This window comes from Pristis pectinata, chromosome 1 (genome assembly GCF_009764475.1).
Source record: "Pristis pectinata isolate sPriPec2 chromosome 1, sPriPec2.1.pri, whole genome shotgun sequence".
NCBI lineage: Eukaryota > Metazoa > Chordata > Chondrichthyes > Rhinopristiformes > Pristidae > Pristis > Pristis pectinata.
In genome coordinates, this window is record NC_067405.1 from 38,993,367 (window position 1) to 39,017,432 (window position 24,066).

At 39.9% G+C, this 24,066-nt stretch overlaps 1 protein-coding gene across 5 annotated transcripts in view; it reads right to left on the reverse strand.

Annotated features, from left to right (window-relative positions):
* The window catches only part of pkp4 (plakophilin 4), a 135,494-nt gene that overhangs the window by 99,642 nt on the left and 11,786 nt on the right, over positions 1-24,066 (reverse strand). For all 5 annotated transcript variants that reach the window (XM_052019418.1, XM_052019400.1, XM_052019410.1 and 2 more), the window contains exon 2: positions 6,760-6,884. In XM_052019418.1, the coding sequence (XP_051875378.1) occupies positions 6,760-6,810 (51 nt within the window). In that variant the 5' untranslated portion in view covers positions 6,811-6,884. The remainder of the gene's footprint in view (positions 1-6,759; positions 6,885-24,066) is intronic.

Genomic DNA, 24,066 nt, shown 5'->3' on the forward strand with positions numbered 1-24,066 from the left:
TTGGCTTGTAGCAGGTTAAAACAAATAGTATCAAGGTCTTGTATTGTTCAGCGTGGCAAAACCAGCATTACTGTGGAAAAAAAACATTGAACTCTGCAGCAAAGTCAGTCAATAAGAAGTTTACAGAGCAGAAGAAACAGAAACTAAAAGAACTATTCCCAATAAAAAAAAAGATAATTTCAAGAAAAATGCAGAGAATGAAATCTAAATTGCATTTTTTGCACAAAAATTAGTTACCTAGAGCACTGAAGTCACCAAGTTTGACTGACAACTTGAATTATCTTCACTCTAGTAGGTCATAAGAATACAACTACATACAAGGCATGAATAAGTGCAGGAGTTAGTTTTGTAGTGAGATGGGAGCAAATGTACAGACAATGCACTACTAATAATACTTGAGTTTTCTGTCAAAGTGTTCCTTAATAAATTGACATTTTCTTCTCATTTTCCTAGGGGAAGTTCTCATTTCTATTCATGGTATCAAAGTACAAGAGAACTGGGAGTATATTAAATATATAATTTCAAAGGATACCAGTATTACAAGGAACAAAGCAACTTAAACACATTTCTTAGAAACAAAGATGCATTTTTCTTGAAATTATTTTTTTTTATTGGGAATAGTTCTTTAGTTTCTGTTTCTTCTGCTCTGTAAATCTAATTGAGAATGGGAACAGTTGTGGAGTCAGAGGCACCATTGAGGCAATATTTTTTCTAAGTGGATCACGCAAAGATTTAAATGGAAAATTTTCAGGTAAGTGCTTCTGTCAACTGAAATTTAAATAGATTTATAGCTAACCAGTTATAAAATACAAATCCACTAGCCAACATTTTAACTCCTGTCACCATGCATGAATAAACTAGCATAAGAAAATGCCCAGTTTTAGCATTTAAAAAAAATCAAATCTAGTTTTTAGGCAGCAAAAAGGCAGATCAGAAATACCACACAAAGTTCTATTGATGTTAGTGATTTTGTTTCCTTTAAGTGGCAAGAACCAATTCTTGCAAAGTACATGTGCTGAAGTAACAAAATGTTACATTCATTGCTACAGCTTCCCAGAAATGGACTATGTAGTTACTGGTGTTTAAAGCTCTGATTTTGCCAAAAACGAAACTGTCTACATCCAATCTGTATTTTTAAAAATAAAAAAAACAGCTTTAAAATAATTGTTACCATCAAATAAATCTGTCTGGTGCCCTAATCTGATATCAACTACAATAGCAAAATACAAAAATGTAAAGTGTGTGCGACTATAAACAAATGGTTGGCACCAACTTGTAGAATGCTTACAAATGCAGAAATGTAATTACAAACATAAATACCAAATGAAAAGCAATGGTAAACAGCTAGCAACAGAGCTAGAGAATTCTTTAAAAAGGCCAGTTGAGAGATCTTTATCCAGGTTGGATGAATATTGAGATTACACAATTTTTCTCTAAATGTTCTTCCCACAAGAACAACATTCTACCTTCCTCCAAGAAGTCTCAACTCCTCTTCTCCCCAGGTTTTACCCATCTGTGGAGTGTAAAACAAAACTGTCCCATTGAGGGCAACAACCTGAAGTGTTAACAAGTTCAGTTTAACCCACTCTGCATATCCATTTGCTCCAGTACTTTTCTTTCATATTGTTCTTTGTACTTAGTAAAAGGGCACAATCTTTCAGACAAGTTTTAGTTTGACCATTTGGATCTTATTTAAATTCCAAGTGTTATTATTTCATAATGCAATGCTCTGTGTCATTTTGATTTGTTTGTATGCAATATTAGCATTCAGCACTTGCATACCCAAATAAAGTCTCCTTGCAGCTAACCTTCAGATAATTCTTTGGCAGTTGACCAATAAGATAAGAAATAAGAGTCAAATTGGAATCAGGAGGCATGCTGAGTGATTAGTAACTGTTCTCTGCAAATTTAGAAATTCTAGATTAAAAGCTGCTTAATTTTGACTGTATGTATTAATGACAATGCTATAGCAAGCCCAAGTGGAGATAATTTTCCAATTCCTCTTTTCAATGTTAAAGACCACCCTGCTTGAACTAACAGATTCATTTTATGAACACAATTTTAAATGTAGGTGTCCATTATTCATTGTAACAAAGGTGGCCATTCAGCCCATTGGTCAGAATGATCCCATTGCCCCATGCATTTCCTTGTAACCCATTTTCCCTCAAACAATTATCCAAAGCATTGATAGGAAGAGAAATTTACAGTTGACAATTAACTCAACAACCAGCATTTTTTTGGACTTGGGAGGAAATAGGAGCACCTGGGGAAAATTCAGAGACAGGGAAAACATGCAAATTTCACACAGCCAGCACAGGGGATCAGAATCAAACTTGGATCGCTGAAGCCATGAGAAGTTGCACAATCTGAAGCTCCACTGTGCTGGCTCATGCCAGGGAAGGACTAAATTAGTATCATCACAATCAAACAAGTACACCAAAAGGTGATGCACAAGGCTTCTCCCAAAAGTGCATCAGCACCAACCTCGTGTACACAATTTTTTTCCCCATTAGAATGGATGATCTCTAAAACTACTATATTTCATAAACTTGTCCTGTGGCTCAGTGTATTCTAAAGTCAATGTCTCAAATGTTTATGATTATCCTCAACACTGGTGCCTCACAAGGCTGCATCCTCAGCTCCCCACTTTACTCCGTATACACTCATGACTGTGGCCAGATTCTGTTCTATCACCATCTAAAAGTTTGCAGATGACACGACCATAGTAGGCCAAATCTCAAATAAATGACGAGTCAGAGTATAGGAAGGAGACGGAGTGCTTAGTGGCATGGTGTCATGACAACAACCTTTCCCACAATAAAGCAAAAGAGCTGGTCACCGACTTCAGAAAAATTTGGCATGTCCCCTTTGACCCTCACCAATTTTTATAGATGCGCCATAGAAAGCATCATCCGGATGCATCAGTTTGGTATGGCAACTGCTTTGCCCAAGACCACAAGAAACTGTAGAGCTGTGGACACAGCTCAGCACGTCACAGAAACCAGCCTCCCCACCATGGATTCTGTCTATACTTCTCACCGCCTCAGTAAAGCAGCCAACATAATCAAAGATCCCACCCATCCCACTCTCTTCTCCTCCCCTCCCATCGAACAGAAGATACAAAAGCCTGAAAGCACGTACAACCAGGCTTAAGGACTGCTTCTATCCCACTGTGATAACACTATTGAACAAGTCCTGAGTATGATAAGATGGACTCTTGACCTCACAATCTATCTTGATATGGACTCGCACCTCATTGTCTGCCTGCAGTGCACTCTAACTGTAACACTATTCTGCATTCTGTTAATTGTTTTCTTTTGTACTACCTCAATGCACTGATGTGATGAAATAATCTGAATGGATGGCATGTAAAACAGTTTCACTGTACCTTGGTACATGCAACAATAATACAATTTAATGTTTGCTGTGCAGATTTATAATCTAGAATGGCACACCTGAGCTTGTTAGATTTTGAAGTAAATATAATGACTACAATTTTGGGTTGACTTGCACCACAAAACATTTCAAAATATTCAGTGGATAAAGTTACACACCACTTCACTGGGGAGCAGAGGCTCACCAATGATATGAATCAGATAAGCCAAATTAGATAGCTTTTCTACATTAGGAAAAAGACTTGAGGCTTCACATTAAAACAAACCCATTTTAAAAATTTAATGCAACTTTTAAATTGTGCAAACAATGTGAAAATTCAGTAAAAAGCAAATCAGAATATTTATGCTCATGTCATAAAAAAGTTTGTATGATATACATCTTATGCCTCTTGAAATACTTTACTGTTTTAGTAATGCATATTGTATTCTTTTGTTGCCAGAGTTACATTTCCTGCCCCCATCAACACTCTGTCACTTTTGATCAATTTTGCACATGTATGCACCTTAATTGGCCCCATTGCTACAAGCTATACAATACTTATTTCACTTATAATTTGCGAAGCCACTCAAAATGATGCACATTTGGCTCGAGTTTGTCAAAGCCAAATCAAGAATTAAACATCTTTCAAATTAATTTGCTTTATTTGGAGACTCACTTCATTGAATTTAACTTAAGTTAAATTAAGCATTAGTGTACCCAAATGTCAGAATTCAAACTTGATTATTCTTTAATTACTATTTTCTAGCAGTTGTATATCTTCTGTTCTCTTCAATCATTAACAAATGCCTGATCAAGATGAGCAATGCCCTGAATGAATTGCTTGGCACATAGGCTCACGATGCCTTAAATTTAACAATTAATGCGCTTGAATTTTTCCTGTTCTTTTTTGGCTGTTTAATGTCTCCATTAAAATGATTCTCTCACTGGACACTTGTTTTCTTTCTTCAGAGTGTATTATCTTCATGCAAACTGCAGTACACTACAGATATTAGGCTATTTTGTTTTTAAACTGCAATGTGCAACAACTGACCAGTTTATTTGCATCTTTGCCTGGATAGGACCTTGCACACCAAGGATCCAAAATAAATTTCCTTTCTGAACACACTATATATTAGAAAAGTTTTTATTCAATTCTCCACGTGCAGGTTTTTGTATCCCAACCATATCATCTTCTGCTGCCAAAGCAACCTCCAAGTCCAAAAACCTTTCTGTACAAATCTTGTATCTTCTGTCTCCACGGCCCCCACTCCCCAAGAGCACATTTTCCTGATTTTTACTTCCATCAACTCATTATTCCTGCCTACCCACTGCCTCACCACCAACCCCCGCTCCAATCTTTTTGGCTAACCTCAGGTCTCTGATCCTTCTAGGTTTTTAGGTAATCTCATCTCTCCATTACCTATTCTTGTTTGGCAAGACTGCAGTACATTGGTCCCTCAGTTAGAATTCAGGATCCTTCTCAGTGGAATCAGTGCTGAAAGTCATTCTAATATTAAACATAGAAAGATGAATCACTGCTTTGCTAGGGACCTCGGGAAAACCCCCATCTTCCCTGCTGCTGTGCCAAGAACTTAGTCTGGGAATAGCCCTCTGCTGTGTTCCTGCAGCAACAAAATGATTAGTGATCTCATCAATACATGGCTCAAAGTACAATGGTTGCCTCTGAAGGCTGGGATAGGCAACTGAGCTTTTCATCATAAACAAATCTTCAGGCTGGGTGTTGCATAGCCAAACAAGAAAGGAGAGTCAAGAATTTCCATCACATCCAGCAGGAGATGCTGAGAAGCCAGAAGCCGCAAGATCTGGGTAAGAGATCTATCAACACATGGAGCAGCTGCTGTCAGTCCCCAACAATGCCCTGTATTCATTATGATAGCCAGGGTGCAGCACAGAGTCCTGTATCTCAGCGCTAAGCAACTGCACCACCCACTACAGCCCTCTTAGGCAGCCTCTGCACAAGGTCTCATTGATCCCCTCTATGATAAATTTGATGGACACAAAAAGCATTGGTTAACAGAGTGATACCTGACCAACAGCTAAACAGCAATAAACATTATTCATGAACAACTATTCTCCTGAACATTCTCAAAAATATCCAAAGTACAAACCCGTTTCAATGCACTTTTACACAATATATTCCAAAGGAAACCTCAAATCTACAGCTTTTTAAAAAAATTCAGAGCTCAACCGAAAAGAAAGCCATTTCAGCAGATTGTTGCCACAGCTTATTCTGTCAAGTTAAACAAAATTGCTGCAGGCTCTGTAAATTATGGTTGTGGACTAAATTTTGGGAAAGTGCTATTTTGATCATTTCCAAATGAACTGGAATGGAGAATGGTTAGAGATAATTATGTGGAATTAGCTCAGTAAAAGTGACCCGCGGCCTCCCCCACCCCGTTATGGAGGTGTTGCGTTCCTAGAAAACCTTCCAATTTGAGATTTTTTGTAACGCAAACCCCTTTTATCCTATTGAATCCTACATTATAAGCAGAGATGCATTGCTACAAAATGCCATTTTCTCCTATATTATGCCCACATTAAGCCATTTTAAAATCGGCGATGACAAAGTGACCCACCACCTTTATTTAATAGCCAAGGTTAACATTAGGTTCAGGGGATGAACAAGGCTCATGCAAAAGAAAACAACAAATTTTGTCAATTTCTCTCTTTATTCACTTAGTACTGTCATGCTCTTCATCTGCGAGGCATTTTCACTGATACACAAGGCTTGTGGGTTAGGAAAGGGTTTAGGAAGTGGGGATATCAGGGAAAAAGGGATTTGAGGATCAGGAATCATGGGAGAAAGGTGGTGTAGGAGATCAGTGGAATAATGGGCTAAAACAGGGTGACTTACCGGAAGTGGTGTAAAGGCAGAGGGATTACTTTAAAAGGAGCTGGCCATGGCTATTGTGGCTCTCCACCATGCAGCACATCAGAGAAAATAATTTGCAGATTAAGAGCACAGCAGTGCTGCACTCAGAGTCATTTGTTCTTATCTCCTCAGACTGGAGAGGGCGAGGCAAAGGAGAGGCTTGGCTGTGACTGCCAACATAATTGATGTGGTGATATCATATCCAAACCTTATTACCCCACAGAGTGACTACAAATAGACAAAATTTAGTTTCTTTCACATTTATTTATTCCCACAAATTCTACAAGAGTAAATTTTTGGGTAGTTATTTGTGAATTCCGTAAGAGTGAATTTCTGTAATGCAGGGGTCACCTGTACTGATAAGTTCATCAGTTCCCTAGTTTACAAAGCTGTATAATTCAGGATACGATAAAGCAAGAATATTAAAATCAAGAACTCTCTCATGTTTAGAACTAAATGAAATTAATCAGAATTATATACAACTATCATACCTGTTCTTTGACTGAGGCCAAAATGGTGGTTGCTGTTGTCTCAGACTCCATTCCTAGATGAGTGGGAGGCTTCCCACTTGGGAAGCAGCCCCTATTCCATCAATCCAAAGTTGCTGGCATGTTATCTAAAATTAAGAAACATTAATTAATTCTCTCAAGAGTATTTTCCTTAGTACTCAATAAGCATATTAGTTTTAAACAGTAATTCATTTAAAAGAGCAAGTTTTTTTCCCCCTTCTTTCAGTTGCTTCACTCTTAACTCCTGCTCCCTAGAACACAAAACACATTTGACCAAACCATAATAACTCAGGAGGATCTTCCCAAGAAAAACCTCTTCCTAAGAATGACTAAAAACTAAAGTCTTCACTAATGGCTCTTGTTGCCACATCATGTACTTTTCTTCCCACCCAGCCCCCCATTCCTTCACAGGATGCAAGTCTCACCACAAACGTCAGGATCTCTTTCCTATCCCCAAGTGCCCAGGTTGGTGGTAACCAGCCATCAACATGAACAAAAGCATTTCATCTGGTGAAATTATGACAGTGCTCCAAGGCTCCAGTCTGGAGTAGCAGTCATGTTTTTAAGATAATGTACGACTTGGGAGGGGAATTTGCAGGTAATTATGTTTCCACTTGCCTACTGCATGGCTACATAGGTGTTAAGAGGCTGCATGCTTGGGTAGGCACAGTCAGAAGTAGCACGACAGGTAACTGCAAGTTGTAGTTGGTTCACATTGCAGCCAGAACGCAATGATGAAGTGAATGAACAGATGATGGATTGGTACCAAACAAACAGGCTGCTACATACTGCACAGCATTGAACTCCAAATGATACTGATCTTGTAATCATTAGGCAACCAAAAAACAATTCCATGGCATTCCCGATGTGCCTTCTGGAAAGGCTATGGAATATGGCAGGCATGTGACTTAGCACAAGATACCCAGACTCTGACCTGCTCTTGCCGTTTCAGTCTTTGGAGGGGTGGAAATAATGTGAAATTACTAAACTACTCAGCTGCTGAGGCAGCATCTGCAGAGAGAAAAGTGGTGTTATAGCTTCAGCTTGATGACCTTTAATTAAGTGATGAAAATCAGTTCTGATGAAAACCCCTTGAACTGACCCCTTCGCTCAGTCCCAAGTATTTCCAGCATTTTGGTTTTTATTTCAGGTTTCCTACATCTGTAGTATTTTGCTTTCAAAAGGCTGGCTTAACTTGGCTTCTGGTTAATAATGATCTCCTTTGGATGTTAGAAGGTTAAAAGGATGGTAATGCCATAGAATATCAGGAGGTAGAACTTCTCTTGTTGATAATTACCATTATCTGGCACTTGAGACACACATGTTATTTGTCTCTTAATTCCAAACTGTCTGCATAATGGTGCAACTCCTTCAAAATGCCAAAGCAAATTAACTGTGTATTCACGAGTGAACATCCTTACTTGCAATGCAAGGTCATCAACGAGGCAGGCCGAGGACACTATCTTGAGGTACTTCTGGAATCAACACAGCCAAAGCCACAACCATCTTCTTTTATCTAAAATAATGACTCCTGCTGGTGAAGAACTTTCTCCTTGCTTCTCATCATCTACAGGTTTTACAAGGGTTCCTGGATGACATTCAACCAAATGCTATCTTAATGACATTGCTCATCTCCTCCTTTGTAATTCAGATCTTCTGTCCATATTTGCAAGAGATCAGCAGTCGAATGTTGGCAAAATCAAAACCGAGCATTGATGAGCAGGTTAGTGCTAAGTAAATGCTTGATGTCACACTCAATATCACCTTTCTTCAATAAGCTATTGTCTTTTTTTTGTTGATAGAATGTAACTGAGTAATTTTCCACTTTGTGTAAATGCTGGAAATGTAATTCTACAGATTAAACTAACTGTGTGTAGTGCAGGGATGTCTGTCTACAGCTATATAGGTTGTTGAATGCTCCTGTGACTCAATTACTTTTTGACAACATGGAAGTGAAGCAAATTAGCTTCAGGTGTGCCTTCTTGAGAAGGCCAAGAAGATTCATCCCTCGATACTTCCAGATGAAGATGATTGCAAGCCAATCTTTGGAACTTAAAAATTGATATCATCCAAATGCTCAATATTAGCAAATGTGTCCTTGTGCCAATAACTGTTTAGTTAGTAACCACCATTGACAACCAGATAAATTAGCACTGCAGAGTTTTCATGATCAAGTTATTTGGTTAATCAGGTAGCTGCTTGGATGCAGATACTAGATGTCTCTCCATAGATACAGCCTGATGTGCTCAATCTACTGGGAAGCATTGATCTTTGCCCTATTTGCTTCAGAGACACATCAGCATTGGAGATGCAATATCAATGCCATCTCCAAAATCCTCCAAAGCCATCAACAGAATAAGCAGCCCATGTCCCTTCCCAGGCCAACATCCATGCTCTAATTACATTTGGTTGGCTCAAATACACAGGCCATGTTGTTTGTGTACCCAGCACTGGATTCCCAAAACAAATACTGTATTCTGAGTTCTGTTACCATAACAGGATTACCAGATGAACAAGGGAAACTAAAGAGTTGCACAATTCCCAATGACGTGTGACCACTCAAACTGGGAGGTCAACATTCAGCATGGCACAGAGAACTTCATGTCTCTTTGTACACAGAAGACCAAATGTAAAAAAGCGGAAGTGTTCAGCTGCTTCTAAACTACCCATCCACTCGCCCCTCCATCATCTGTGACAGTGTTTGCAGGTACCTCATTGGCCTCATCTGCCTCCTCAAAACTGGAGTGGGAGCCCCTATGGGACTACACAAAAAGAATCATGTTTCTCTACTGATGTTGCCAATTTGCTGAACATTTCCAGTACACCACCCCCCACACCCCCCGAGATTTTGTTCATGTACATTGAAATGCTACTAATTGAGAGGATGCAAGAGCAGAACACTAACTTCTATTGATCCATCCTGCCTAAATGTGCTAAATCAACGTTCCTATTATTTCCATTTGTGTATTTTTCCAGTGAATCTTTTCCTTGAATATTTCAGATAACAGATGTCATACTCAAAAGGATTTGGACAGTAGGGAAGAGAAGGACAAAGAAAGGAAGACAAGTAAAATTCTTAGTTTTATTTATTCACCAATTTACCATTGCTCCCCTCCCCTAATTAATTGGAAGAATAGCTGTGAAGTGTCTTGGCTGGAATGTACACACACCAATATGCTAAGGCAAAGTCATTTAAAATAATGTTTCCAATTTTAAAATTATAACACACCTTGTCTGAATTCCAGAGATATTTTGGTCAATTACTTCTTGGTTAGTAAATTCAAATATTGTTTAAAAGCTCCACAGGTCTAAAGTTTTAAAACTTGTAAAAAAAAACAAATTTGATACTTGGAAGGATAAAACCAAATTGCTCTTTGAATCATATTATAGTATTACTCATATTAATTAAATTAATTTGACATCCTAATAGTATCTACAGTTAAATCATATTTCCTCTGTATTAGTCACAGCAATCCACATCTTGCAATTGCAGCGAATCATGGGTTTGTCAATAACAAACACCCACCTGGGGAGCAGCAAAGGCGGGATGGGCAGTAGAGAAACTAGCAAAAGTTGCTCAAAGCTGCCTTCGATAGTTGAAGTGTTATAACTTGTCAGAGCATTTCCTTCTGAACACAGTACTTTCCTTATATAGTTATCGACTACTTGCCCATTTCAGAACACATTTCTATTTTATTGACTCATTGCACTTTTTCAAATAAAAACATCTTTGGGTGGTTGAGCAAAGGGGTGCAGTCAAATTGTCAGATGACTGCCATGTTTAAAGCATTATTCATCTGTCCATTGCAAAATTTAATTTAAACCTGAGATAACATTTTAATGACATGACCAAAGAGCTTCCTGCTACCTCTATTTACTCAGCGAGTAGCCAAGAGTCAAGGAGGTGGACTGAAGAGTCTTAAGCCATAGTTACCATGTTCAAATCCCAATGTTACAGAATGATTCACGCACAAAAAAGCAAGTCACTCCATCTGCTACAATAATTTCTTCTCCCCAGCTCAATGAAATTTACATTACGCCAAGTCAGAGTTTAGTTGAACTATTTTAATACAAGTATTAAGAATAAGGATGATGAAATTAGAGCATGGATCAGCATGTGGAATTAAGATGTTGTGGCCATTACAGAGACTTGGCTATCACAAGCGAAGGATTGGCTGATTGATGTTCTGGAGTTGAGATGTTTCAAAAGGGATAGGGAGGGAAGTAAAAGAGGTGGGGGAACGGCATTGTTAATCAGGGATAGTATCACAGCTGCAGGAAGGGAGAATGTCATGGAGGGATTGTCTACTGAGTCAGTGTGGGTGGAAGTCAGAAACAAGAAGGGAGCAATCACTCTGTTGGGAGTATTCTATAGACCCCCCACCCCCAATAGCTACCATGGACACCGAGGAGCAGATAAGCAAGCAGATTTTGGAAAGGTGCAAAGATAACAGGGTTGTTGTCATGGGTGACTTCAACTTCCCTCATATTGATTGGCACCTCCTTAGTGCAAAAGGTTTAGATGGGGCAGAATTTGTTAGGTGTTCAGGAAAGATTCCTGACACAGTATGCGGACAGGCCGACTAGAAGAGAGGCCATACAGGATCTAGTACTAGGCAATGAACCTGGTCAGGTGACAGACCTCTTGGTGGGCGAGCATTTTGGAGATAGTGACCACAACTCCGACCTTTAGCATAGCCATGGATGATATGGAGCAGATGATATGGGAAAGTATTTAACTGGGGGAGGGCTAATTATGATGGTATTAGGCAGGAACTTGGGAGCATAAATTGAGAACAGATGTTCTCAAGGAAATGCACAACAGAAATGTGGAGATTGTTTAGGCAACACTTGCGTGGCGTTCTGGATAGGTTTGTCCAAAACAAGTTTTGTATCACTGACATAAGTCATGAAATTTGTTGTTTTGCAGCAGCAGTATAGTGCAAGACAAAAACAAAAAAATTACAATAAGTTACAAAAATAAAGTGCAAAAGAGAAATAATGAGGTAGTGTTCATGGACTGTTCAGAAATCTGATGGCAGAGGGGGAAGAAGCTGTTTCTGAAATGTTGAATGTGGATCTTCAGGCTCCTGTACCTCCTCCCCAATGGTAGTAATGTGAAGAAGGCATGTCCCAGGTGGTAAGGGTCCTTAATGGAGGATGCTACCTTCTTGAGGCAGTGAAAAGGATGGTAGGGTGAAGGAACCACGACTGACAAGAGATGTGGAATATTTAGTCAGGATGAAGGTTTAGGAAGCAAAAATCAGACTGGGCTCTTGAGGATTATAAAGGTAGCCAGGAAGGAGCTTAAGGAGGGACTTAGAGCGAGAAGGGGACACGAGAAGGCCTTGGAGAGTAGGATTAAGGAGTTCTACATGTACGTGAAGAAAAAGAGGATGACTAGGGTAGGACTGCTCAGATATAAAGGGGGAAACATGCCTAGAGGCAGAGGAGGTAGGGGAGGTTCTTAATAAATACTTTGCTTCAGTGTTCACCAGGAAGAGGGACTTTGAGCAATGGGAGGTCAGCATAGAACAGGCTAATGGAGCATGTTGAGGTTAAGAAAGAGGTAGTGATGGAGCGTCTGAAAAACATTAGGATATACAAGTCCCCAGGGCTGGACAGGATGTAACACAAGTTACTACAGGAAGTGAGGGAAGAGATTGCTGGGGCATTGACGATGATCTTTGCATCCTCCCTGGCCACAAGAGTGGTACCAGAGGACTGGAGGATAGCAAATGTTCAAAACAAAAGGTAACAGGGATAATCCTGGGAATTACAGACTAGTGAGTCTCATGTCAGTGGTGGGCAAACTATTGGAGAGGATTCTTAGGACAGGATTTATAAGCATTTGGAGAACCATAGTCTTATTAGGGATAGTCAGCATGGCTTTGTGAGGGGCAGGTCATGAATCATGAGCCTAATTGAGTTTTCTGAGGAGGTGACAAAACACATTGATGAAGGCAGAGTGAGATGTGGTGTATATGGACTTTAGCAAGGCATTTGACAAGGTGCCCCATGGTAGGTTCATCCAGAAGGTCATGAGGCACGGGATCCATGGAAACTTGGCTGTGTGGATTTGGAATTGGCTTGCCCACAAGGCAGAGGGTGGTTGTAGATGGAAAGTATTCTGCATGGAGGTTGGTAACTTGTGGTGTTCCACAGGGATCCACTGTTGTGACTATTTATAAGTGACGTGGATGAGGAAGTGGAGGGGTGGGTTAGTAAGTTTGCAGATGACGTGAAGGTTGAAGGTGTCGTGGATAGCGTAGAAGATTGTTGTAGGTTACAACAGGATATAGACAGGATGCAGAGTTGGGTAGACAAAGGACAGATGGAGTTCAATCCAGAAAAGTGTGAAGTGATACACTTTGGAAGATCGAACTTGAAGGCAGAGTACAAGGTTAATGGCAAGATTCTTAGCAGTGTAGAGGAACAGAGGAAGCTTGGTGTCCAAGTCCATAGATCCTTCAAAAGTTGCTGCACAAGTTGATAGGGTGGTTAAGATGATGTATGGTGTGCTGGCCTTCATTAATTGAGGGATTGAGTTCAAGAGCAGTGAAGTAATGTTGCAGCTCTATAGAACTCTGGTTAGACTACACTTGGAGTATTGTGTTCAGTTCTGGTCACCTTATTATAAAGGAGGATGTGGAAGCTTTAGAGGGTGCAGAGGAGATTTGCCAGGATGCTGCCTGGAATAGAGAACATATCTTATGAGGAAAGGTTGAGCAAGCTAGGGCTTTTCTCTTTACAGTGACAAGAGGATGAGAGGTGACTTGATAGAGGTGCGTAAAAAAATTATGAGGGGTATAAATAGAGTCGACAGCCAGCACCTTTTTCCCCCAGGGCAGCAATGGCCAATACCAGAGGACATTTGTTTAAATTGAGAGGAGGAAAGTCCAGGGGAGATGTCTAAGGTAGGTTTTCGTTTCCCCCCCCCCCCACACACAGAAAGGTGGGTGCCTGGAATGCACTGCTGGGGGTGGTGATAGAGGCTGATACAATAGGGACATAAATGTAAGAAAGAAAATGGAGGGTTATGGGCTGTGTAGGAGGGAGGGGTTAGACTGATCATGGAGTAGGTTTATATAGGTCAGCACACTGTGCTGTACTGTTCTATATTCTATTTTTCACTATCACATGGACTCCTCCATACCACTCCCTTTCCTACATTTGATCTGCTGTTGGCAAGCATCACTGGTCGCCACTGGCTCATTAATTTTCTTATACCTCAGTATTCCCTTCCTGGCATTTAACATGGGCCTTTTGGACATTTCCTCGAAATGAAATAGAAACCAAAAAACTATAGATGCTGGAAAGCTGAATTTGCTGGAAACATTGAATTCTGACAAAGGCTTCCAAATCTGAAACATTAAACTTTTCACTTTCCACAGATGCTTCCTGACCCTGAATACTTAGATTTTTTTTAATCCCTGAACAATTTCCTCTTTTGTTACATGGTGTTCATCTTGTGCAAGGTCAAATCCTTTGGTACCACAACATCATCCTCTAATTACTTTCTGACCTGATCCATTGTTGTTCTTTATTTACCCTTTGAATCTCGGGGCCTATCCAATCTAAATTTAGGAATAGGAGTCCTCCTCCCTGTACTTAGCATTCAACAGTTGTCCATAGATTACCAAAGTATTGGTCATTATTTGGACAGTCAGTCAAACTCCTTCTCAGCAAGTTCTCCAATTTACTTTTCAGACTTTTCTTTTCCCAGCTCAATATTATGTTATCCCTGCAAACTCCTGTAATTTTGGCAATAAAACAGCTGATTTGCTGTTCCTTTTCAAGTTCGTGCTAGCCAACAACTGGCTTAGCCATTGTTTGGCAATTAAAACACTAAAACCACTAACTGTATGTTTATCAGTGCAAAGCTAAAATTGATTTGAGCCCACACTAAACTTCAAAAAGTTGTTGGAGACCTGACCCATTTCCAAATTGAACAGGAACAGAGGGAGTCTCAATTAACTTCATCCAGGTGTTGGCCTGGGGCTTCATGCAAGAAGTGGGCTGTACTTACCCTACAACTTTACCAGTCCAATTTCACTGATGCTCTACTTGCAGCTAAAATTGTAATTTCTTTTCATACTCATGTAAATGATTTAGACTTAATGATAAACAATACATAGAATGAAAGATTAAAATTAAATGGCATGTTAAAATTCTAGTAACGTACACAAAATTGGAATAAGTAATGATTAACCTGGGGACTTGCAAAAGAGGATGAAAAACTGTACTAATGTTATTTGGATCGTGCATTAGGCAAACACAGTGCAAGATTCCTCCCCCCACCACACATTTAATAATCTAGTGTACTGCATTCAGTGCTCACAAAATTGTCTCCTGCACATTGGAAGCACAAAATCCATATTGTGTCGTCACTTTGTCAAGTACCTGCATTTAGTTCTCAGGAGTGAATCAAAGTCTTTAGTTGCTCCCACTTTAATTCTCCAACTCTCTCCCAATTCTGACACATCACTGTGGCCTCCTGCACTGTTTCACCAGGATACAGCAATTCAGTTATTATCAGAAACTGGAGAATAGATTGGCTTTCCTAGGAGCAGAGATTAAGAGAGACATAATTTGAGGTACATAAAATGATGAGGGATATAGATAGGGTGGACTACAGGAAGCCTTTCGCCATGTCAGAAGGTAAATAAAATGAGAGGATATATCTTTAGGCTACAGCATAAGAGATCTATAGGGGATCTGAGGGGGTCCTTTTTATTTTATTCAGAGCAGTGAGTACCTGGAATGCACTGCTGCAGAGAGTGGTGGAAAAAGCTGCTGACAATTCAAGTATCTAGACAAACACACAAATTGCCCAGGTGAGGAAGGCTATCGGCCAAGTGCTGGGAGATAGAATTAATATGGATGGGCACCCACTGGTCAGTATGGATCAAATGGCTTGATTCCATGCTTTATGACTCTATAACGAGGCCCAATGCAAACTCAAGGAACAACACCTGAAGAGGCACACTGTCTTCCAGACTATATTGATTTCTACAACTTCCATCAACTTGCTTTGTCTGTATGAACTGGCCCTTTCCACTGCAAGTCATCTGCTATATTGGCTCAGTTTTTCCTCACTCCATTAGCACAGCCTGACCTGCTACGTCCAACAGCCCTGCATTTTACACTCCTTATCCCTATGGCAACCTGGCCTTGCCCTATCATAGATGTTCCCTATTCATCCCTCCTCCCACATTCTCTGCAAATTAACAGCAACTCGTTCTCCCTTTCCCAGTTCTGACAAAGGGATTTCAGCCTGAAGTATTAAATCTGTTGCAATATATACAAAATGCTGGAGGAACTCAGCAGGTCAGGTAACATTTATGGAGGGAAATAAACAGTCGATGTTTCAGGTTGATACCCTTTATCGGGACTGGAAAGGAAGAGGGCAGAAGCCAGAATAAAAAGGTCGGGGGAGGAGCACAAGCTGGCAGGTGATAGGTGAGTCCAGGTGAGAGGGGGAAAGGGGGAATGAAAGAAGCTGAGAGGTGGAAGAGGCAAAGGGCTGGAGGAGGAATCTGGTAGGAGTGGACACTAGACAATGGAATAAAGGGAGTTGGGGAAGGAAGGAAGGAAGGAGGCCATGAAGGCAGGGCAGAGGAAAGAGAAGGGGTGAGGGGGCCACAGGAATGAGGGAAAACAAAAAAGGTGGGGGGGGGGAGGGGAAATAAAGGAGAAATAGATGCTGATGCCGTCAGGTTGGAGACTACCAAGGTGGAATATACAGTGTTGCTCCTCCAACCTGCATCTGGCCTCAACGTGGCTGTAGAGGAGGCTGTGAATAGACCCCCGCTTTTGTTTTCCCTCATTCCTGTGGGCCCCCACCCCTTCTGTTTCCCCTCCCGTCCTCATGGCACCACCGTCCTACCCTTTATTCCATAGTCTACTCTCCACTCCTACCAGATTCCTCCTCCTTCAGCCCTTGCCTCTTCCACCTATCACCTCTCAGTTTCTTACCTCACTGTCTTTCATCACCCCTCCCCTTCTCACCTGGACTCACCCATCACCTGCCAGCTTGTGCTCCTTCCCCTATCTTTTAATTCTGTCTTCTGCCCTCTTCCTTTCCCATCCTGATGAAGGGTCTTGACCCGAAACATTGACTGTTTATTTCTCATCATAGATGCTTCCAGACCGGAGTTCCTCCAGCATTTTGCGTGTGTGGCTCCAAATTCCAACATCTGCAGAATCTCTCTCCATATTAAATCTGTTTCTTCTTCCACAGATCTGCTGAATGTTTCCAGCATTTTCTGTTTAAGATTTACTGAGGATTCTATGGACTTGGAAATAATTGCCTGCATTGCTAAGTACCTTTCATTTCAACCAAATAAAACAAAAACTGTGACAAAAGGAGATATATTCTCTGTACAGTTTTCTCTTAAATACCTATGGAACTTTATTATGAGTAGAAGAGAATTTCTGGCCAAAAGTGGGACAAAGTGACCTGGAGACCTTTCAACAAACATGCTTATAAAAAATTAAAATGGCACAGATTCTAAATGCACATTTATTGACATAGGGACAGCTTATATTAGGAATTTGTCAAAGTCACTTCCTCATTTAGCAGTAACAATAATTGTGGTTATGATATTGGATCCATTTGTTTTCAGAGTAGAAGAATTACTTGATGCTCAAAGGTTTCCATCACTGCCAAGAAATCTCATCTAGCCTGGACAGCTTGCTGAACATCTAGATTGCCCAGAGTGTTTGCAAACTACACTATACTTGGTGCACTATTCAATCTACAAGACCAAAACAGAAGGAGCTAGACAGCACATGTGGTACAACAGAATTTGATCTGCCCTAACTGTTTAGCAAGTTAATAAATGACTTGGTGTGCCGTAACAAGCAATTTGGACCGCAAAATTACTCTTCCTAATTTCTGGGTTGGGCAAGTTTTTAAACTTCTTCCTACCTAGTGATAGCCCAGGTAATAGAATTCTTTTTGGGCTATGAATTAACACAAAAAAAATGCAAGACAGCATTGAGTGTTTGCTTGGGCCCTGACTGCCAGAGGACTTTTCCTGTTGTCTGCTCAGCATCAAAAAATGAAAGCCTAGAACAAATAGACAGCAATTACATCTAGCAATCAGACAAATTAAGATTAGCATTACCAAGATTACATTCCCTGTGCATGGACACACTTGCACTGACAAGATTGGCTCTCAGAAAATGACAAGTTACATTTCCTTGGCCTAGATCCTAAAAAAGGCTTAAAACAAAGAAATTTAGCAGAGCTGTTTAAACTCAAGACTTGAGTAAAAATTTGAAAGGAGACAATGAATGAAAAAAGGTATAAATTTCCAAAACTACTTATAGAAGATTATGCCTCAAACATCACTTTCACGATTAGGGTAGCCACTATTTTCTATTTTTCTTATTTGATGTTGAGCATCTACTATATTGTTAGTTTAGAGTAACCAATTTTTATTTTGACTTCCCATTGAAAGGGAGTTCTCGAAATATAAAACATTTGGGTGGTGCAGTAGTTAGTGCTTCTGCCTTACAAATCCATTGACCTGGGTTCAGACCCAATGCTGAATACTGTCTTTGTGGAGTTTGCATACTAGAAAGGATCTGTGACTGAGTGGGTTGCCCTCAGGTACTCTGGATTTCTTCCTATATCCCAAAGACACAAGTTAATTGGCTCCTGTAAATTACATCTGGTGTAGGCAAGTGGCTAAAGCATCAAAGGAGTGTTGATTGGCATGTGAGAGAATAAAACTGCAAGGCTACAGGGAAATGACTAACGAGAAAGATCTGCTGGGACCCATTACGAATCTGATGTGTCAAACAGCCTTCTGTGTCAAAAGTGATTTGTTGCTTATTTAACATACTGAATTTGCCAAAACAAATTGCTTAAACCACAGCAACTTAAATTTCCAGGTGAGGTTAATTGAAAAAGTCCTGAAGTTCACACATTACATTCTTCCTTTTGTTCTCCAGAGATGTTAAACACATCATTACATCCACATCCCATCACAACCAAGTACCTCTGTTTAAGCTTGTGTTTTCTATCCGTCTTAAATAGAAGACCACAGACAGCACATCTGAATACATCCTTACTACTGGTTATAAAATACTAAAAAAAACAAAAGGAGACACACAAGACTGCAGATGCTGGAATCTGGAACAACAAAATCTGCTGGAAGAACTCAACAGGTTCAGCCACATTTGTGGGAGGACTAGCAAGGCTTGGTCATACATACTAAATGGTAGGGCACTAGGGAATATTTGAGGAACAGAGGGATCAAGGATTCCTGAAGGTGGCAGAGGTAGATGTGGTTTAGAAGGCATGACAAATAATTGGCTTCATTAGCTGGGTGACAGAATAGCAGAGGGATTTTTATACAACCTTATAAAACATTGATTAGGCCACAGATAGAGAAATGTGTGTAGTTCTGATTGGAGAGAATGCAGAGAGAGATTTAGTAAAGTGTTACTTGGGGTGGAATGTTTCTGTTCCAAGGAGTCTGGGTAGGCTGAGTTGGTTTTCCTTAGAGCAGGGAAGGCTGTGGGAGAACCTAACTGAAGTGTACAGTATGAGAGGCATAAACAGGGCAAGTAGCAAGAAGTTTCTCCCCATTGCAGAGTACATAGTTCAAGGTAGGTCAGAGATTTAGAGGGGATCAGAGGAAGAATTCTTTCACCCAGATGGCGGCTGGAATCTGGAACAGTGCCTGAAGAGATGGTGGAGGCAGAGACTCTCACATTTTTAAACAAGTATCTAGAGAAGCACTTGAATCATTAAGACATAGAAGGCAATGGGCCAACTGCTGGAAAATGGGATGAGTACAGATGGGTATTTGATGGTCAGCAAGGATAAGGAGTGCTGAAGGGCCTGTTTGTGCCATATGACTGAGACCACCACCCCCTCCAGGTCACACACATTTTGATTAGATGCACTGACATCAGTCTACCCAACCACACACTGGTGTTCCTTACTGAGTTGCATTGTGGGAGAACCTTCACAAAACCGCAGTTCACCACCTTCAATGGCAGCAAGAATATAAGAAACAGAAGTAGACCATTTGGCTCCTCAAGCCTGCTCCACCATTCAATACTGTTATAGCTAATATATTAGCCCTGTACCCACTTTTCTGCACTAACACCATATGTCTCAATTCCCTTACTATCCAAAACAAAAACAAAATCAATTACTCTCTTAAGTATACTCTGGGATTGGGCCTCCAGCAGCTTCTTGGGTAGACAATTCAGAAGATGCACTACCCTCTGGGTGAAACTTCACTTCAGTCCTGAATGGCCAACCCCTTATTTTGTGAAGGGTGAATACACAGTGAGCTTGCCAGTGTTGTTCACACCTACCAACAATTAAAAACATGGATTGAATTGTTTCAAAAGTCTTTGTTGTCACCTCTCAAAATTATGCCATCTTCTCCATCACTCCAGTCTGAACCTCTCAAAGTAAGCATTCAGCCCTTATAAAGAAAGGCATTAGGAGCAGACTGACTCAAATTTTGCCATTCAGTAAGATCACAGCTAACCTAATACTGGCCTAAGATTTTCTGACCATTACTCAAGACCATTTGACATCTTTACAGACCAAGTATCTGCCCAAGTCAATTGAATATATTCTATGATTCAGCCTCCACAGGTCAATGGGTAGATAAATTCAGAGATTAACAACTTTTGGAGAAGAAATTCTTCTTCAATGAATGACTCCTTTTCCAAAATAATGCCCCCTGGTTCTAGATTCCTTTGAGGGGGAAAACATGCTTTCAGCATCTACTTTGTTAAATCCTGTCAAAATCTGTGTGTTAATAAAAATCACCTCACTTTCTTCTAAACCCCTATCAGTTAGCTTTTCCTCTCAAGACCAGCTGTTTACATCCCTGGAATCAGCTAAATGAACCTTATTTGAACTGCCTCCAATGCAACAACAATACTCCACAAATATTGAGACGAAAACTGAATGCAGACCTCCAGGTGTGATTTTCATCAATGCCAAAAATCACATGTTATGAGCACTGCCATCACAATTGTTCCTCATCTTTTCAACTTGTCTGCAGACATTGACATGGTTGAGTACACCATCCTCTTTGAATACCTGTCATCCATCATTCAGCCAAGTAGGAATGCACTTATCTGGTTACATTCACAAACACCCAGCTGTAGATAGAAAACAAACCCTCCAATTATTTATTCTCCTGCTTGCACACCCACATCTCAGCAGTTCCTCAAAAGGCTCACCTTTGGGTCTTTCTCCTATTTTCGTTCACACCGACCTCAATTACATCAAGCGCCACATGTACAATTCCTAGCTCTAACTCACTAAAGCCACTTGTGACCATATACATTTTGAAATGCTGCCCATTTGCTGGATCAGCGGAACTTTCTCCTTGTGAAAATTTCTGAAAATATTACAATCCCACAATGCACATGCAGTAGAAAGACATGCCTTTTGAAGATGACAAACACCTTCATATTCCATTTCAGATTTCCTTAACTTACTGTTTCTTGAGAACTTCTATAGCACCCACATTATGCAAATGGTTTTAACCCATATCTTAATCCACATCAAGTTTTATTTACCCATTAACTCTAAACTGAGTGATCTACACTAGCTCCAAGTTAATCAGTGTTTCCCTTAAAATTCTTGATTTCAAATCTTTCCTTAACTTTGTTCTTCTATCTCTGTAACCTCCTCCATTCTGATAACTCTCCAAAATCTGTGCGCTCCTCTAATTCTGGTGTCCTGGGCATCTGATCTTATCTGTGTCAGAGGCCAAAGCCAAAATTCTGAAACACAGAATTCTGAAATACTATGTTTAAACCCTCCCTACTCAAAACCTACCTCTTTCAGCAAGTATTTTGTTCATTTACCCTATTTACTCATATGGTTCAGTCAAATTTTGCTTAATAACATTGTGTACATTTAGGTGTTTCCTTTAACACCTAAATATACACAATATTAAGCAAAATTTGAGAAGCAAAACAACAACTCGTATTTAATAAAACTTTAAATGTAATTAAAATTTAATCTAATTTATCACAATTCAATAAAACTACATGATATTTCTACTATGGTTTCTCATTCTCTACAAAAAGGTATTCATTGCCACAGAAAAATTCTACAAATACCTTTACAAGCAAAATAGATGGGAATATTATCCCATTTGATTTCTGTATGGTAGGCATACAAAAAAAATTGCCAATACTGTGAACCATTACCTCCCAATATTGCAGTGAACCAATTTCCCCCTACACTCTTTCCAAGCACAAATTCAGTATTTCTTGGAAAAGCAGCAAGCTGGAATTTGAGATTCTGAATTTGATAGTGGCATGCTAATACCTGCAGTCACATTCCAGGCATGGAAGGACAGATGATGGGATATGATGCAATGCAAATACATCTTGACGCAAATTAATTTACAGCACTATTTCAACACGAGTGGATACAAGTCCAGAACTAAATTCGCCTCCGAGATCAGAGAACATCCGAGATCAAAATTTAACTCGAGACAAAATAGAACAAAAAATAGTGCAAGGAAAAAAGGGTAACAATATACAAGAAGAAATGGTCTCATAAGTGAAACTGACCTTACTGCAATAATCTTTTGGATAATAAAACTGGGATTATTGCAATTTTTAATAATGAATACACCATTAGAAAAGGACATAGAACAACATTGTAAAAGAAACAGCATCACAGCAAAATAAAATCAATAAAATTTGTCAAATCATTAGAGACTTGTAAGATGCCAGTTCCCTTTTTAACTCCAGATTCAAACATGCTTTCATTATCCAGTTGCCTTAGCTATGTCAGTACAGCCTTGGAGGTACAGTACAAATGCTTTACAGAAGACATTAATCAGTGGAACACAGAAGTATGCCAGAAAACAGGCCTACATTTAACCCAGCTGAATTCGAGCTGGTTCCGGATAGGTGCCATTTAGACATTCTCGCTTAACTAAATGTCCTTCAGCAACTAACCTGAAACCCAAATAAGACACATTCTGAGACAGGCCCCCAGGCTAGGACATCCCTCATCATCCTTCCAATTGTATCTAAATCAGTGACTGATTTAGAGTGGTCTTCCCTGTCCCCAAAAATCAACAGAAAAGCAAGCAGTGCAAAGCAGAATCTAGAAGGGCCAATGAGGAGAGCAGCTTTCAGGTGGATCCCTGCGAGGATTGTTCAACATCTTGATCAACTGGACAAGATGATGGCCACAACTGTGAGACACTAAGAATGAGTTGCCCATTGTGCATTAGTCACCTTGTCTCATCCATTTTGGGCCACATTGTCTAGAATCCACTAACATACTGTTGCCTCCCTATGAAACAATGGAAGGTTAAAAGGTAAGAGAGGTTTAAGGGAATATAAAAGTACATTGTATGTACTGCAACAGTAATACAAAGGAGTCCACATCCAGCTTGACCCTCCAAGTTCTCAAATAACATGGATAAGGCACATGGGAAATCCTCCTGGTCAGCAAAGCTTCCTTCCACATGATGCCAAACTTTTGACACTAAATAAACTTCCAAAAATCCATCTGTTCTTATGAATTGTCATATTCCAAAATGGCATCCAGAGCACTGTCTGCCAACAACCAGTTTTCAAACACAAATGATTCATGCCAAGCAAAAGAACTTAGACCATTCAGTTCTGCATCTTTCAAGAGATCCTATAACTTCCTCATATATAAGGTTTGGTCTTCATCTCCAAATTACTATCAGAAATCAGCAGCAATAAACTACATTTACTCAAGCAGAGATCCAGTACATTGTCCTCAAAAGCAAAACATTGTAGAGTTGCTCAATACACTTTTACAGACCCGTTTCTAGAGTGACATGTGTAGAGGTTGTAAGATCTATAGCCCATTCTCCAAGATACAAAAGATATATGAATGCTGTTCATGGATCAGTGTAATTTGCAGGTGTGTAAAGATTAAAGCAGGTCAAACAACTCTGGAGGGAAAAATAGAGTTATAATTTAAAGAATCTATCTACCCTCTCTACCCACTTTCCTGAACCTTGAAAATTACACTAGATTGTTACACACATCGAGCGGCCTTTACGTTTAGCGCCATTCTTGTGTGTGGTGCTAATGGGGACATTCCATGGGGTACACAAAGGGTGTTGCATTAGATTAGCAAGGTCTTTTCATTTTGTTCCTATAGTGTTGATGGTAATATATTTTCTTTTGTTGGTCACCAAATTTTCTCACTACTAACAAAAAAAGTAGTTGACTTTATGAATTTCTAAATCAAGTCATTGAAATGTCTGAAATTGTACTATCTCTGTTTGT